The sequence below is a fragment of the Porites lutea genome, chromosome 9 (genome assembly GCF_958299795.1).
Source record: "Porites lutea chromosome 9, jaPorLute2.1, whole genome shotgun sequence".
Lineage (NCBI taxonomy): Eukaryota > Metazoa > Cnidaria > Anthozoa > Scleractinia > Poritidae > Porites > Porites lutea.
This window is the reverse complement of record NC_133209.1, coordinates 1,215,001-1,231,786: the sequence shown is the minus strand read 5'-3', so window position 1 is coordinate 1,231,786 and position 16,786 is coordinate 1,215,001. Positions and strand designations below refer to the sequence as shown.

Here is a 16,786-nt window from a genome sequence, read left to right as displayed (position 1 = left end):
TTCACTGAGTTGAAACTGAAACCGAACATAAGACAGTTTCGATTCTCACAGTTACGTCGGCTCTTTACCTTGAGAAACCTGTTGCGATTTGATTGAAAGAGATATTCGCACGGTATGATTTTAAACGGCAGCATATACAAAGATACAAAAACAACAACACAGTATTCTAATACAGTCAAACTGTTTCCTTCATACGCCGCTCTACTATTGTTTAACTGTGTGCAAACAAAAGTACAGGGCTCCTGGACCGACATTTTTGATCACATGACCCTCAAAGGTATCACGTGTCCTTTTCAGATGCATTCTCTTCGTCGGACAGCCAAGGCTCTTGCTGGAGCTGTTCCACTGTTATTCTCTCTGCTAAATTCCATTGTAGCATTTTGTGAATAACGGCTTTGACTGAATCAGGTACTTTAACCTTAGAGGGGAAGTTCACTCTGCGGTGAACCTGTTGCAGAAGGCTCCGTAAATTGGAGTCATCAAACGGAAGGCGGCCACAAATCATGGTGTATAGAATCACGCCCATACTCCATACATCCGCAAGCGTTGCGTCATACGCTATACCTAAATAGATGGCAAACAATAGAACAGTTTGTTGTCTAAATTCAAGCAAACTGCCGTCTATACCCAAAATGATCTCGCTCTCTCTTGCGAGTGTTTCAATCTGCTATTTTTTTTAATCTCAAAACTTTACCAGACCTAATTAAAACACTCTCGAGTCTGTTGTTAGACGTGAGAACACGTAACCAGTGCCAAACATGGGAAAATGGCAGCAAAACTGGAGAAAAGCAAAGTATAAAGTAAAAAATTCAATTACCCTGCTGAAATGAATCAGCAACACGAAGTATCGCTGGTATAAACTCTTGTGTAGCAAACTTTATTCATATATATATTCTAAAACCATGAGAAAATCTAAAGCACGGGAAAGAATACGAAGCAATTTCCAAGAGCGGGAACATCTGCGTGTAAGCAACATCACGCTTAGGGCGATAAAGCAAACAACTACACGAATTGGAATCGCTGCAGGAATACATTCAGGGTCAGCTCTAACATGGAATCTGTCGAGTTACAAGTTCATCATGGGTGAATTCTAAGCAGGATTCTAAGCTTTATGTCTGTTTCTCAAAATTCTGTAGTAACCTTTATGATGTCATATGCAATTGTTCTCTCTAGAGAACTGAAATCCATTTAAAGAAAAGTACTTGGAACTGTTAATCTACGCAGGGCTGTGATTAACATCAGAGAGAAGACGAGACAGCTAGTTGCGTTCATGAGGTCGACGCTTTTCCGGTTCTTGTCAGTGATGGGATAACCCCGGCTCAGACCCCACTAGCTATTTCCATTTCCGGTTGCAGCATTTGCTCCTTTTATATGAATGACCAGTCTAGTCCCTAGGCGTTCTCTCTTGTCCCGTTGTCCGCGCGAAGTCTGGGAAAGAGCGAGTATCTCTCGGTGACGTCACAGCTCACGGTAGAGTCCAGGATTGACCGAGCCGAGAACGCGTAGGGACTAGGCTGATGAACGACTAGACTGCGAACAGTCTCTCTTTTGCGAGAAACCAAAAATTCGCGCCTTCGCGACACGCACGACTTCGCTGCTCAAATACTCTCACTCACAGATTTTCGAACAAAAGAGAGACTGCTCGCAGTCTAATGGATGTCGGTCCGCCAAAGGATATCATCTTAGCTTGAGAGCATACTGATGGTCGAACATCAGGGCGTGTATAGACACAAAGTTGCGCGCGTGTGAATTTTGAAGTTAAGACGATGGATGGAGATAGCCTCCTCCGCAGCCAACTCCGCTGAGAGAGAGGAGTCTGAAGACGAGAAAAAGAGAAAAAATTTGGTGGAGTTTGCCATCACTGTCACTCTTCATTCTCTCCCCATTCTCACACTCGTTCTCTATTAAAAACAGGACAGTGAAGCCTGCGGAAGAGGCTAGGGTGGAGAGTTGATTATCATGCGCGCACGTACGAGTTTTTTTCTTGATCAGGTGGCTCAGGTGACGACTGGCTTACAAGTCTTTAGCAGAAAGGCAGAAAAAAAAATAGGAGTATCTAGATACAAAAGCCCATAAATAAGTTAACATTATGAACCACACTACCTTTTAATATTTCAGGAGGTGCATAGGCATAAGAACCACAGTAGGTATGACAAAGTTTCCTTTTCCCCGTTGCCGAGGTCAGGTTGTCTCGAGCAAACCCAAAATCAGATATAATAATATTCTTGTCTTTATCCAATAAGAGATTTTCACATTTCAAATCTCTATGCACTACATCTTGACTATGCACGTAGGTGATTCCTGTAACTAGTTGTCTAAACAAATGCTTAACAGTTGTTTCAGGTATAGCACCGTTCTTTCTTATAAACTCCAGCAGATCTCCGCTCTCGGCCAAGTCAGTGATGATGTACATTCGTGTGTTTGTCTCGATAACTTCTATGAGTGTAATGACATGGGGATGGTGTAATCTCTTCAGCACTTTTATCTCACGCGGAAGAAATTTGGATAGAAAATCCTCCGGTGCCTTCTTCTTGCATATTATTTTCACAGCAACGTTCTTCTTATGCCTTCTAGAGTATGCTTTTCTCACCACCGCATAGGATCCTTTACCAAGAATATCTCCAAGTTGGTAACCGTAACGCTCCAGCAAGGCGGTTACACCCGCGAGAGGATTCTCAACTCGACTCGTGCTCGATTCAACTTTTTCATTCTTTTCTGACTTTGCGGTTGTGTCTGAAGTCGGCTTTGATTCTTCCCCCTTTTGCGTGGTCTGATCTTTGTTGTCAGACATTTACGTTGTACCATTTGAGAAGTTTTTTTTGTTTTCTAAGGAGACATTCTAACCTTCGTCTTGATCTTATTCGCTCTCAAAAATATAATTGATTCCTAATTGCATTTATTATTTCTATGACGTAAGGCTCCATCAAAACGGAGTAATTTAAATTGTTAGCTAAAATTTAATTTACGGCGCTAATGGACTCTCTCGAAAAAGGAGACAAACTCTTGACAACATTTTTAAAATCAGCTCTCAAGTTTTACAAATTTTCCCGCCAATGTTTTGTTGAATTGAAACCATAGTAACTGGACATGCGCGATGCACGCCAGAAGAGTCACAGACATCACTCCGTTTATTCCAATAAAAAAAGACGAAGATAAACTCAAGAAAAAGAACAAGAAACACACGAAGTCGTCCAAGAAAAGTTCTAAAATGAGCAGTCCACGAGGACATAAGCCTCGGCAGCAATCGAAGGCGCCAAGAACAGAGCTAGACTACGAAATCGAACGACTAAAAGCAGAGATTCAACAAGAACGTCAAATGAAGTGAGCTAAAAACTTGAATTAAGTTCTGCAATTTGCTTCGATTTATGTGATCTGCTTTAATTTCATATTCTTATACCCCAATGTTAAGTTAACCGTTTGTTTGGTCTTTTGATTAAAATTTAAACAGGAAGTATAGTTTACAGCAAGTAGTTTAATCAGCTTTAAGTGTTGCCCGATCATTTTATGCTTCTTCTTCTTCTTCTTCTTCTTCTTCTTCTTCTTCTTCTTCTTCTTCTTCTTTTTCTTCCATTACTTAGCTCCATCTTCAAAGATGATTTTTCCTTGCTTAAGTTATATAGCTTCTGTTTAAAACAAATTATAAGCTTAATTGCTCTTTGTATACAATAATATTGTTCGTCTTTATTGTTTGGAAAGAATTTATGCCTGTCTTATGGGGTTCAAGTAAAAGAACACAGCGTCCGATAGCAAGATCTAGACCTTCATAAATTTTTATTAAGCTTATAATTTGAAGTGACATTGGCTCCCGAAAATGTACATTCGAGTATAGTAAACTGTTCATTTCTCTTTGATAGGGAAATGTTAGAACAGTCTTCAGGTGAACTTGACAAAACTATTGCTGATCTGGAGGAGAAAAGTAACAATGTGGAAGATGAAGGTACTAATTAATATAAATATAACTATCCTAAATTAACCTGACAGTGTCATTGATTAAAACATTTAATTCATTCTGGCCGAGATTTTCTAGGTTACCTGATGTCCTATTTAAACAACAATGATGACATTATTTACTATATATCATTATGAAATCATTTTAAATGGAGTAAGGAATAGAATAGTCAGTTCGTCTGCAGCCTTCTGTCCTGAAGGTTTTGAGTTTGAGTTGTAGGCAGATTCAACTTCTTTCCTTTTTAAAACAGCCGTAAAATGGAACACTGATGGAGACAGAGGGGAAACGGGAGGTAAAAACATTAGCACACCATTGGCCTCAAGTTTGGTAGTCTATTAAATGGGTATTGTTACGAGTTACCTACATGATATAATTAGGACCTTGGCTTTACTGTTATGAAAATCATATCATCCAATAATGGTTGAGTCTCTCTGAGGAGTATAGAATGGTAAATTTGAGCCTTTGCGAGACTGTGACCCCGGTTTGAAAATTGAAGACTGAGCTTCAAACAAAATTTGAGACACCGAGATGCAAAATCACCTGAAAACGCAGCTTCAAGACCTACCACAAACGCTTCCAAGATTTTGATGTAAAGCAAAAATTTTCCGGGGCACGTTTTTCAGGGAACCATTCTATACCCCTTCTCTGGTTAGCAGTTCACTTGTGCTGGGTTGAAAAAGCCTCGTGAAAATGGATGGAAAATTATCATCATAGATGTGTGTGAGGTTAAATCAGAAAAGAAGCCTGGAAAAATTTCATGGAGTCACATGGATTTGAACCCATGACAGCGTCATCAGTGGGTGCGGTGAAGTCACTGTCATTAGGAGCAGGTCAACAAAGACACTGTCGATCTTGGGTCAATTTAATAAAACTTTTACAGGTGCAATTTACAATTGTAGCCATTGTTCTAGAGTCTAACAACAACAGCTACACTTGTAAATTACATGTGTAAAAGTTCTATTAAATTGACCTCTGGATGTCTCATTAAAAATTAGTGTTTTTTGATGCAGATAATGAATGGAAGACACGATTTGAGACACAGCAAGAAATGAATGACCAACTTGAAAAACAAGTTATTTTATTACGGGACAAACTGGGCCAGTTAAAGATTCCTTCCCGTGATGGTAAGCTTATTGCTGCCTTATTCAGTGTATCATGTGTTAAAAAATTATCATTTAGCAAAGTCAGTGGTGGTTAATGATACTTAGAAAAAAAAAAGAAGCAAGTACACACAAGTGCAGTCGGAGGAAAAATCAAGTGCTGGCTTAAATGTATGCTTTGATTTTCATAAAAAATAGCTAAAGCAACTTTGATTGGCCAAAGGAATTTACGATTATTATTCGAACAGATTTATTCAGTAGCAAGCCACTAGCAGGGTTTATTTTGGACCAGAAAGTTCCTGGAATTTTATTGTGGCATTTTCAAGACTTCACCAGATATATCACTATTTGGTGAATAAAATTACGGTATGGAAAGCAATGCATTATCCATTTGGATAGGCATCTATTCAGAGGTTAGCACTATCCAAATTATAAGACTGGAAAGTCCCAACAATTGTTTGCAGGCTGTGGAAATATTTAAAGATAAAATTTTCATTTTCAGTCTTTAAAAACATTCTACACGAGTCATGGAAATTATTCCACTGAAACCTACAGCAGCGTGTGTTGTGACTGCATCTTAATACATGTATGTGAAATTTTGCAGGGAAGCCAAGTAACCATCTCAAAACATACAATGGCTTATCAGACGTAAGTACAATTTTTGTATTATTACGTAGAAAATATGCTCTTGATATCATAATGTATTCATGCTTTGAATAATTTTCAAATTCTACCCAATATCCACAATATGTATTTGTAGTAAAAAGTACAGGCTTTACTTCCATTGTATCCTCACTTGTCCACCATCAGGCAGAAATCAGAAAACTTATGAAACAGCTGGAGCGAGACAAGGTGGAACTTCAAGGACAGTTGCGTGATTTGGAATGGCGCTTAGACAATGAATCTAAGGTTGGTTGGCATTTTATACTGTCTCTGTACCTAGACAGACTTATCAAAGCCTCGTAGCTATGAACTAAGTTGTGAGAACATTACAAAGAATGAAGATCTCAATTATGGACAACAGCGGTACATCAACTTTGAGACAGATGATGAATAAATATTTTTTTTATTTATTGGTAACTCAAGTTCCCTTTAATGTCCTCCATGTCTTTTTTTCAGGCTTACCATAAGATAAATGAAGAAAGAAAGAAATATTTAACAGAGTTGGATGAGGTCAGTCTATATGTCTTATCTCCTTTTCTGTGATTCAGTGTCTTCACAAAGCCGTTTGAACGATGACTCTTGAATATTAGTTGTTAATGATTGTCTGGCCATTGACTGTGAGATTTTTCACTTGATTTTTCCCAAATAACATTGTGAAACCTTACACTGTTGGGACAGTGCTTAAAAGTTTCAGTCCGCCTCTTTCCTACCTGAACTCTGCAAAAATACAAGCTTAGTAACAGTTTACATTTATGTACTAGTGTAGTAACTTAGTTTCACTGCCGTTTCAAGCGTTATGATCATAGTTTTGTTAGTTTGGCGATATAGCTTGCTTTAAGGATGCCCTTAAGTAAATACAGAAGTTTGTAATGTAGAAAAAGCCTTGCTTGAGACTGAAGCTACCTTTATTTATTTATTTTTTTTTTTTTTTCAGACTGCTGCAACCATTGATGAGACAAAAACTAAAACAAGACTTGCTCTAAGTGAAGCACAGAGAGAAAATGAAGCTCAGCTACATGCTGCTAAATTAAGAAACCCTAAACAGTTTGGTTTGCCAGACAATCAGAGAATCATTGATCCAAGAAAAGGCCCTGTGAAAAAAGTTGCTGCTGTGCGCAAGCTGCCAAAACTGGAAAACCCGGGCTCAGGGGGCAGTGGATCATCTGGCAATAGTCCACGGCACAGTTAGTGTGTATGAATGCAAGTTTTATGGTAATAACTTTGTCAAAATAGTCTAAAATGGTATCATTTTAGAATGCGATATATTAAAAACAATATTATTAGATGAGTTTTTTGTGATATCTGGAATAATCAAGGTCAAGGTAAGTATTATCAGCTGAGCTGAAGGCTGAAGCTGATAACACTTACCGAGACCTTGAATGATTATTTAGGATATCACAAAAACCGAATCTAATAACTGTTTTATTATACATTGTTTCAAAGAATATAACGACAAGCACAATGTTGCAAGGAACTTGAATTGATCTTGTCATTGGAAATCGTGACTGCTCTGATTTCCAAAATTAGCTGTAGGCTCTTATCCAGTGAGAAGACAGATAGTGAGTGCAATGTATAATAATACAATTTATGACGCTGAGGAATGCAGTATTATGACAACCTTGTCATTGCAATCTCCTCTCCTGTTTCCTTACTCATTCAATACATTTTGGTAGCTCGATCCACTGCAGCTTTAATGTTCACATGAAGAAAGTAGGTGTTGTTTGTAAATTGTCTAAATAAAACATAACCCAATAATACTATAAAATTGACAAAGGACAATCTGCCGGAAAGACTAAGTAGATGTAGTTTGTGAAACTTGATTGGTTTTGGGGGGAAGGTACATGTACAGTATATTTTAGATATAAAAATAATATTGAATGTTTGAGTATGATAACACTCATGTATTTAACGTGAATATGTTAGTGACCATGGAAAATATTGTAGCTGTGGAAAATATAATTTTCATTGGGCATTGTTTATACATACAAGCACTTCAAAGATTGCATATTACAACCAATGATTACCATCAGTTATTCCTTGTTTCCTGGATTTTAAACATCTACAATCCGTGTTATACATACTTTGTACAGGAGAAAATTATGTAATATCATTACAGTGTAACATATTGGTTCATTTTTTGTAAAAAGTTTTATTCAACAGACAAAACAAATTCTTAATTTTGTAAAATAAAGTGGCTTCTATTGTGTTATGGAAGTGTTCCTTCATCCTTCTTTTTACAATAATCTGATGTTACTTGTAGAATGAACCCTTAAAACCATATTATGAGCATGCATATTCCTCCAGTGCAGTGCAGTATAGTCCAGAGTAGTCAATTGATAAATCAACTAAAATCAGTAAATCTAATATAAAAGATAGCGATTGTATCAATAAATCGGTAGAAATTGATGACACACTTGCTTCTTTCATCAATTTATCTGGATTTTTATTGATTTCTATATACCAATTTTACACAGCAATCTAGTTCATTTATTCTCACCAATTTCTGTTACTAATCAATAAAAATCATTTGATTGCAACAGATTTTAAATCGATACTGATTTTTATCCATTGACTACTCCAGGACTGTAGTGGTCATGATGGGAGTGATGATAATAGTTTGAACAAATCAAGGAGCCCAGTTAAAATGAGTCGGCAGCTGTTGATTTTGCCACTTCATTTGCTGCCTTCTCTACAGTTAGATTTAATAATTTTAATATAAAAAACACACAAATGTGTAGGCATTTGCCACCTGCTACCCTGGGTATCCTGCCAACTATTGTTCTACAACTTTTTTTCCGGGCTGCAAAAGGTGTTAATTGAAGCAGATCAAGACTTGTGTCAAGTAAAGTTTCTTTTGTTCATATTAAAAGAGTTCCTTGTAGAATCGAAACAAACCAATGAAAACAGATGCAATCGACATAACAGCATGACTTGTGGTGATTCTGATTCCCAGAACATAAACCCTGATTTACATCTCAGACAGTAGTTCAAAAAGGCGTCCAGTTCGTGACAATTGGTAACATTTGTGGCTCCCCTGTTTAACTGCTCATACATTTGTTCATATCGTCGAGTTACCAAGCTAGCAGACAAAAAAGGGAATGCAAACTGAATAGCCACAAACCAAGATGCTGTAACCTCGGATAACCAGATTTTGCTGATGTCATGACTTTTTTGTGAAGACTGGATGGTACTCATTATGTCCAGTAATGTCAGCAGTATTACAAGTCCAAATAAACTGCTGTGAACTGCAAACCATGGGGTAAGTGACTTTAAAACCTTTTCTGAATACTTCAGGAGGCATTCATGAATTTCCTTTGCAGAATTAAAGTCTGTCACATGTGATACAAGCAGTTTTTCTGTGAAATCAATGTGACTTGAGATACCACGACATGCAATGTAAAAGGTACCACATGCAAGTATGGAACTCATGTGGGCCCAGTTCAGTATCACTAATGTGCTGTAGTATAGACCTCTTTGGACATCACTGATCTGTTTTGTAAATTCATGCAAATCAGTGAAACTGAAGAAGACGTTGACTTTCATTGCATTATAAAGGGAAGTTCCAAGACCAGTGATTGCAAACACAAGGAACAAGTTCACGCCCAACCAGTGCTCTTTCTTCAGTGTCACATCTTGATGTTTTCCTGATGGTGCAAATTCAAATCTTGGGATGAGTTTAGTGGAAGAGTAATGGAACCTGTTACTTGATTTAAAGAAGTAGACGACCATGATTGTAAACGAAACTGTTGACGACAGCACCAGTAAGACAACAAGTAATACAGATCCTATTGGTGGGTGTTTATTGGCAGCATGACCCTGGTCACCTTGGGTCCACAGTAATTTAATGATGCTCATTTTCATGCAAAATGCTAGCCATATGAGAATTGCCATAATGGTTGGTAGGATCCTTTCCCAGTTTGATCCCCTTGGCCAATTTGGAGGGATAGCATAGAAGATGTGTACCATTGATGTAAGCAGTTTTTCTGACATCACAAAATCTTTCCAGTGTGCAAATACATTCCATGCATTTCCTTAAACATTGACAGTAAAATAAAATAAATAAAAAAAATGCCGGTGAATAATCCTACACACTTAACTAGAACACTAGAAAAAAGTGTTTCAAGTGAAAATCCCACATAACAGTGGGTGAGGTCACGCTTGTCACACCAGCGTCTGGTGTCTTTATGGTCACGCTGTCTCGATGTCACGTTAGGAAAGATTGTGCCCCCGCAAAGCCTTTGTTTACAGTCATCGTATACTATTTTACCCCACAAACACACCCAATGGTTTTTGCCTCTTATTTATTTTTGCGGGCTATTTAAAAGCTTGGACTCAAAATCTATTCTACGAGCACTACAAGTACAAATTCGCTGGTCTAGACCTCGCAACCTACCAGTGCCAGTGCGCCATTCTTCAGCAGATTCCCTTTCAAGTGGTTCAAGATGAGTCTGGGACTCTTCGTCTTCCAACGTCATTAAATTAACCACAAGTCTGTCCAAGGAAAATAGACGTGACAGGCAGTGAAGATTTTTCGACCGATCCACAGAATTATTGTAAACCATGTGATATTTGACACGGCACACTCCACTGACACCCGGAAAATCTGAACTTCCGGTTGTGGTAACATGAAACTGAGGCTGAAGGCATTTCCGCTGAGTTTCAAAGAAGCCAACGAACAAAGTTCAAACAATGAACAAGGTATGTGCGAGTTTATTTTAAATAGATCTCTGTGATCTTCGATATTGAATCTTAAGTAGTGGGGGAATCTGCTGAAGCTGAAGTGAAGTTAAGCTTGCAGGTTTATAAATCATAAACCCTTCTGGAACATTTGTGAGTACAATTTAGTTGCTAATTGCAGGAATTTGAGTTTTCCATTGCAACAACATGGGACGGGGAACCATTAAACCACAGTCCTGTAGAGTTTAAAGTCAGTGCAGTAGATGAGACCTCCGTCAAGGTTGATGTGAGAGGACCTCTGTTTAATGACCCAGGACCACCTCCTGCTCCTTCAGGAAGTCCCTGCCCTGAATTGTGGGAGTTTGAAGGTGAGGGATATTATAAAAATGTTCAAATAGAATGCGCTAGGTGGTCCAAAGAAATGGGATAAATTTAGTGATTGAATGTAATTAGTAGTGTGGGAATTTGATCATCAACCATGCTAGAATATTTATGGCTACAATGTTAATTCACAGTTCCTGATCACTGGTGGTGACCTTGTGTTTTGTTTTTTCATTATTCTTGTCATGGACTGGGAAGGTTACAGGAAGCTCATAAATGGACTGAGAGGAGTTACCAGTGCTGCCTTTGTATGCTGACGTCCAAGCTTACTAAATATTCAAATGTAAGAGGACACGCTGTTGTCCTCTTAGCCTGCGAGCAAGCTCTCCTATTTAGGCGAGTGAAGCAAGCCTCGCAAGAACGCGCGAGTGAGGGGCCTAGGAGGAGGAGGGGCCTTTCCTCTGCCCCTCGGGGCTTCGCCGCTCGTTCGCACATTCTCACGAGACTTGCTTTGCTCGCCCAAAGAGGAGAGCTTGCTCGCAAGCTATTGTCCTCTCTTCCACAACACTTCATTCATCCATAGGCTCCTGACAGGTCAGGTGGTATTTGCCAACTCAAAAGACTTGCACTTTTTTAAAGCTTGCTGTGTTTTTCTCTTCTTACTATTTGTATATTATTGAGGTGGTTTAGAGTTTCAAAGCCCCGGCAGCATGCATGTATCCCCCAAAAAATTCATCGAGTACCCCACCCCTCTTGATCCTAGATGTAGGGTACATAATTATAACTACCTGTTAATGACCTTTCAGTGGCTGAGATATTCTTCCTGGGGGCAGATGATAAATATTTGGAGGTGGAGTTGAGCCCGTAAGTTAAGTCATTTTTTATTCCAGTTCACATAGTATATATTCTATCGTTTGTTCAGCTCAAATGCAGCTGTCTTGATCTATAATATTGTACAGGCATGAAAAAAATAACTGCTGCAGTTGTTTCTCATAACAGGAAATGAGTTATAAGTAATAATATTATTTTCTCCTCCTCTCCCCTTCTCCCTCCCCCCTGCTTCCCCACCTCTAATTATAGTTATATATATCAGTGGGAACATAAATTAACCCATTTTCCCCTGGGGGGCAAATGACAGTCAACTGAGGAAATTTTTGTCTTCAAACCTCATCATCATTATGCATGGAAAAAAGGTCCATCAGGGTGAAAATTGGATGTTCTTTTCTTTCTAGCCATGGCCAGCATCTTGTCCTACTTCTTAATGGAATGAGAAACATGATCAAGGTAAATGAAATGTCCACCGCTGCCTCCTACCTTTTAATTTACATCATCCTTGTCTTGAAGTTTTTTGGGTTTTTTGTCCTTGACTGAAACCACTGTTTGACTATCTATTTCCTAAATTTAAACCTTTTTTTCAAAATTTGCTTTCATATTTTGACATCAGGATAAACTTGCCCTGAGTTATTCAGCTACAAAAGATAATGTACAGAAAAAATGGAAAGGAAGTGCTACTATTCCTCTTGACTACTTTCCTCCTGGTGTGGTGAAACTTAATGCATATGCTATCCATGGGACAGGACATGACAAATGCTATGAAGCACTTTATCCAGCTACAAAGGAATTTGACAGACCTGACTTGTAAGTTTTGTTTTCTAACCTGATCATAATGGAAACATGTTAATATGTAGTTTTATCTTGTGACTGACCTTTGGGTGAATGAGATGATCAATCCCATGAATCCTCTTCAGCACCACTTAGACATAGTATGATTTGTTTTCATGATTTCATACAACACAATATTGGATTTACGTGCTTTTGATCATATTTGCATGGAAAAGGCACATTTTAATTTTTAATCATAGTTATAATAATAATAATTATTATTATTATTATCATTTCCTTTTCCCTCTAAATAAAATTATTGAATTATGATGAATCGAGACGTGCTTGAGTCAATAAAACATTAACAATCCAGAAATATCATTATAATTTTTTATTATTGGAAATTTGAGGGTTGGGGGATTTAAACCATAACATAATTTTGGGAATCATATTTACATTATGTCACGTTTTTCTGCAAGGTTGCCAAGGTGCCAGAAATTCTCCATACTCCCACCCACCCCCCCCCCCCCCCCTTCACAGAAGTTATTGAAATTTTCTGGGGAGAGGAGAGGGATAAAACAATTAAAAGTAGTGAACGATGATTAATAACTATTGGGTGGTTGTCTTAGAAAGAATCTTTTCGTGGGGAAGGGAAGATATGCATATTTTCTGGAACTACATATTTTATTAGCCTTTGCTAAGTTCTGTTTGTCCTGCCAGATAGTTGTAAGCCATACAAAATACTTTGGTATGAGAAGGCTCCAATTATAAACAAACCTGACTTCCCCAGCGTCCTCTGCTGTGATGTGCAAAACATGTGCACAGTTACAAAATAAGGTGTCCTCGGTTAAGAAGATAAATGTTGTAGTAACTAGTTGATTTTTTTTCTCGGGTAATTTTTGTTTTCTTTGGTTTTTGAGTATAGTAATGTATGCTAATGAAACTGAAACAAAAGAAAAAGAAAAATTACCTAAGATAAAAAAAATTTACTACAACGTAAGTATGAAGAGTGATAACAGGGAATGTCCTGTCCCTCTCTACATTTCATTGAATAATCACATTTTCTATTTCATTTCAGCCACAGACTTCAGTTTTTCAAGAACTTTAATTTTAGTGCCCTGTTTCCTGCCTCTTGGAAACAGCCTGGATCAACTTACTGGACAACGGGATAGAAATGCTGTAAGATTAAATATAACAAGAAGTTCATGATCGTGTAGATAGGATTCATGAACAAAATTATAGAACAATACTTCTTAAAGTCAATATAATACTCTATAAAGAACATTTGAAATGGTTTAAGCCCCAAATGGTTTAAAATGGTTCAAATGGTTTCTCCCTTCAAATGGTTTAAGCAAGGTGTCATTTGCTTTTCACTGCTTTATGGGTAAATAAAATAAATTTTTCCCATCTGTTTTTAATTTGGCACTGTTTAGAGTTAGAGATGTATTGTTCGTCTAACACTTGACGGTGAATGAAATGACCATAAAACCCTTAAGTAAGTCTTTTTAATGGTACTATAACTCGTAGCATTGTTTGTAAAATTCTCAAACTTTTGAGTCTGGATGGATTCAATCCTTTGATGTGCACATAGCACCATTACCATTGTGCATAGCATGTCCGAGTAAATGGCAACCTCATTCCCAGGAGGATGGTTCTTTTCTACTCCTCCCTCTCTCAGTTCGAGGTATGAGTCGGAGACAACCCCAGGAATGTTACCTAGTACAGAATTTTCTTTTTCATTACTTTTTGAAATGTAATGGAGAATTTTTGATCTTAGGGTTATGTTCAATGATGCTTCTTTTTAACTCAACATCTTCCATGAGTAGTCAAGAGTATATGTCCAGCTCCAGTTGATGTTAGGGTCAACTTGAACAACAGCAATCAGGAAGTGAATTGTACCAGGTCCAACCTCTCTCTGACAAGGAATGGGTTCTGAAATTTGCATGTTACTTAAAGAAAGATGCAGTTTGATCTTGTACAAAACAAAACTGCACAAGTTTGCAACCTCAAATATTACGCCACTTTTGTGTTCACGTAAAAGGACGAAGAGGCAGTTTTCATGCATGTTGTCTGCTTTTGTTGCTGAGTGAAATACTTTACCATAACTTTTCCAGTTAGGTATTGGTGGTTCTTGGTTTTTCTCAGCCTCAATTTCGAAGTTTGGTTTACAGATACAAAGTCTTAAATCAACTCCCTTGTCTGAACAAGTCTTGTAGATCCCATATTTACTTAACCTTGTAAACTGAAGAAGTTTCAAATCCAATAACACACTTCCACTGATAACTTGAACAACTACTGAAAACAGCTCCTGGTTTTGTACATAAATATCCATTGACACTGTTAGTTTTTCGTGAACTCTTTTTTCCCGCACATTGTCGAACCTTTCACCTTTGAGTCTCACACAGGACCCAAATCCTGAAACTTGCTTGGTTTTCTTTAAGTTCTTCAAGTACTGACTTTGTATCTTGTCATTAAGTTTTCCCAGTGCAAACTCAGCTACAATATAGTGAAAAGAGTTTGCATGGACTTTTGTTTCCCATCCTTGACAGATACAAACAGTAGAGGAGAGCAGACCAAGATCTTCACAACTTCTATTTCTAGAAATGGGTTGAAGCAGACCTTGATTTTCCAGCTGTGTTTTATGGCCAGTGACACCAGCTATTGACATTAACATGTGATGTAAATCAACAACGGTCACCAGTCTCTTCTGATTTTGTATCAAGGCCTGCATTTTGAATTTGCCTAGATAGTCTCTAACACCACTTGGAATTATTATGAACAAGTGTGGTTGAAAAACTTCAAGCCGTCCCTTCAGAGTCCTGGGAAAAGAGCCATATGTGTTCCCATGATCTGAAAGTATAATGCTCAGAGTGTTTGGTTCAGCAGCTACGCTCTTTACAAATGTTGCAAGTGATTTGTCAAAAGTCTGAATCCTTAATCCTGTTTCCTCATGGCCTACATTTAGGATTGAAATTGAAAACAGTGGCTTTTTTGCTGAATCTGAGTTTACCTCCTCTAGAAAGTCCTTCAAGAAATGCAGAAAAAAGCTGTGATAGTATTCCCCTCCGTAACACATGGTGGAAGGACCATGAAATATCTCTGGAACAGCAAAACCCTTTAAAACTTCACAGCTTGAATGAGTGATTCCTGTATGATCAATAGAATTATTTTTTAATGCAGTTTTTAATCTATTCCATGTATTCATTAAAGGAACACTTTTGTTCATGATTTTCAAGTCTCTAACCAGCCCCCATTCATATGTCCAGCACATGTCCTCTTGCCACATAGTCTGATAACCCATCTCTTTAAATGCGCCAAACATGACATCAGCTCTAATAGGCACTGGGTTTATGAACTGCTCCACTTCTAGAAGTTCACCACAAAATAAGGCTTGTAGGGTCTCAAACGTTCTGGGTTTTATAGCATGAAAAAGTTCAAAATCTAGTACGTGAGTTGATGTTTTGGCGTTGATGTCTCTGAGAGCCTCGACAGTAAGAGGAAGTGAGCGGTAGAAGTGAGGTCTCGACACTGAATCTAATAGAATAATATTAACGTTAATCGGTTTATTTCTGGGTTTCCCCCATGGTTTATCAGCAATTGCACTCTTCGGTGGTAAAATAAACAATTGGGTCTTGGCTGCTGGGTTCCAAAATTCATCACACCTCAGGAAAGCAAAAGGGAAGTACTCCGCTGAAGGAGTGGTTTGGATGTACTTATTCAGTGCCTTCTCGACATCGTGAAGGAAAGAAAAGTGACGCCAAGTAACAGAGCCGTCGTGCGGATCGATGAAACCCACAGAAATGATATCTGATGACCCACAAGAAGTCGTATGACATTCCACTTTGGAAAATCCCCCAGGGGTTTTCTCCATTTTGCACAAATTAACACGCGTACTGTTGCAATCTTGCAGCGGCTGATCTGTCGTGAAGACAGACTTTGCAAATAAGCAAGCATCTTCTCGCATTCTAGGTAACCGACAGGTTGCCGACGACAAGGATAAAGGCCCTCTTTGAATAGATAAAATCGGGCATGATGTCTTGTTACTGTTGATGGCCTGAATAATTTTGTAACGCAACACTTTTGGCAAGTCCTTCAGCGAGTTCCACTTTCGATACTCATCTTCATATTCGGCGAGAAACTCCGAGCTGTCCAGGACCAAGATGTGGTAAATAAATACTGTTACCATTACTGATGTTACAGAAAGAACACAGAACATCCATCTCTTCTTTCTTACGTGACGAGTTGAGACAAGAGAAAAAAACATTGAAAATCAAAGATGAAAAAACCAAAATGGTTTCTTGCATAAACAGCAAAATTGGAGAGTTGGGGCTGCAGTGAAAGGCTACATGCGATGACTCCAGGTGGCTTTGACAAGAAGCCCCTCAAGAGAGTCCGAAACAATCACTTCATTCCTATTGTGTGCTTAGCTATAGTCCGCCATCTTTATTTTGCGGCAAAATTTAGATTATGAGCC

General features: G+C 38.2%; 5 protein-coding genes across 5 annotated transcripts in view; 3 read left to right on the top strand and 2 right to left on the bottom strand.

The window, feature by feature from the left end:
• Positions 1-8: 8 nt before the first annotated feature.
• LOC140948573 (testis-specific serine/threonine-protein kinase 3-like) lies at positions 9-2,926 on the bottom strand. Its single transcript, XM_073397828.1, has 2 exons — positions 2,104-2,926; positions 9-564 (listed from the first exon to the last, which is right to left on the bottom strand). The coding sequence occupies exons 1-2, from the start codon at positions 2,789-2,791 to the stop codon at positions 281-283; spliced, it is 972 nt and encodes a 323-aa protein (XP_073253929.1). The 5' UTR covers positions 2,792-2,926; the 3' UTR covers positions 9-280.
• A 57-nt stretch (positions 2,927-2,983) lies between these two features.
• On the top strand, positions 2,984-6,910 carry LOC140948569 (coiled-coil domain-containing protein 169-like). The gene is made up of 7 exons (XM_073397823.1): positions 2,984-3,321; positions 3,855-3,937; positions 4,960-5,073; positions 5,654-5,697; positions 5,860-5,958; positions 6,169-6,222; positions 6,647-6,910. The coding sequence occupies exons 1-7, from the start codon at positions 3,095-3,097 to the stop codon at positions 6,899-6,901; spliced, it is 876 nt and encodes a 291-aa protein (XP_073253924.1). The 5' UTR covers positions 2,984-3,094; the 3' UTR covers positions 6,902-6,910.
• A 3,429-nt stretch (positions 6,911-10,339) lies between these two features.
• LOC140948571 (UPF0462 protein C4orf33 homolog) lies at positions 10,340-13,531 on the top strand. Its single transcript, XM_073397826.1, has 6 exons — positions 10,340-10,410; positions 10,571-10,757; positions 11,517-11,574; positions 11,943-11,994; positions 12,155-12,348; positions 13,391-13,531. Exons 1-6 carry the CDS (start codon positions 10,402-10,404, stop codon positions 13,482-13,484), a joined length of 594 nt encoding a protein of 197 aa, XP_073253927.1. The 5' UTR covers positions 10,340-10,401; the 3' UTR covers positions 13,485-13,531.
• Positions 13,532-14,113: 582 nt separating this feature from the next.
• Positions 14,114-16,576, bottom strand: LOC140948566 (uncharacterized). The gene has a single exon (XM_073397820.1). The coding sequence runs from the start codon at positions 16,574-16,576 to the stop codon at positions 14,114-14,116; it is 2,463 nt and encodes an 820-aa protein (XP_073253921.1).
• Positions 16,577-16,723: 147 nt separating this feature from the next.
• LOC140948570 (mitochondrial inner membrane protease ATP23 homolog) overlaps positions 16,724-16,786 on the top strand; it is a 3,493-nt gene continuing 3,430 nt past the window's right edge. The window contains exon 1 of the mRNA XM_073397825.1: positions 16,724-16,786. This exon is cut by the window's right edge and continues 145 nt beyond it. The gene's annotated coding sequence lies outside the window, so the exon portion shown is untranslated.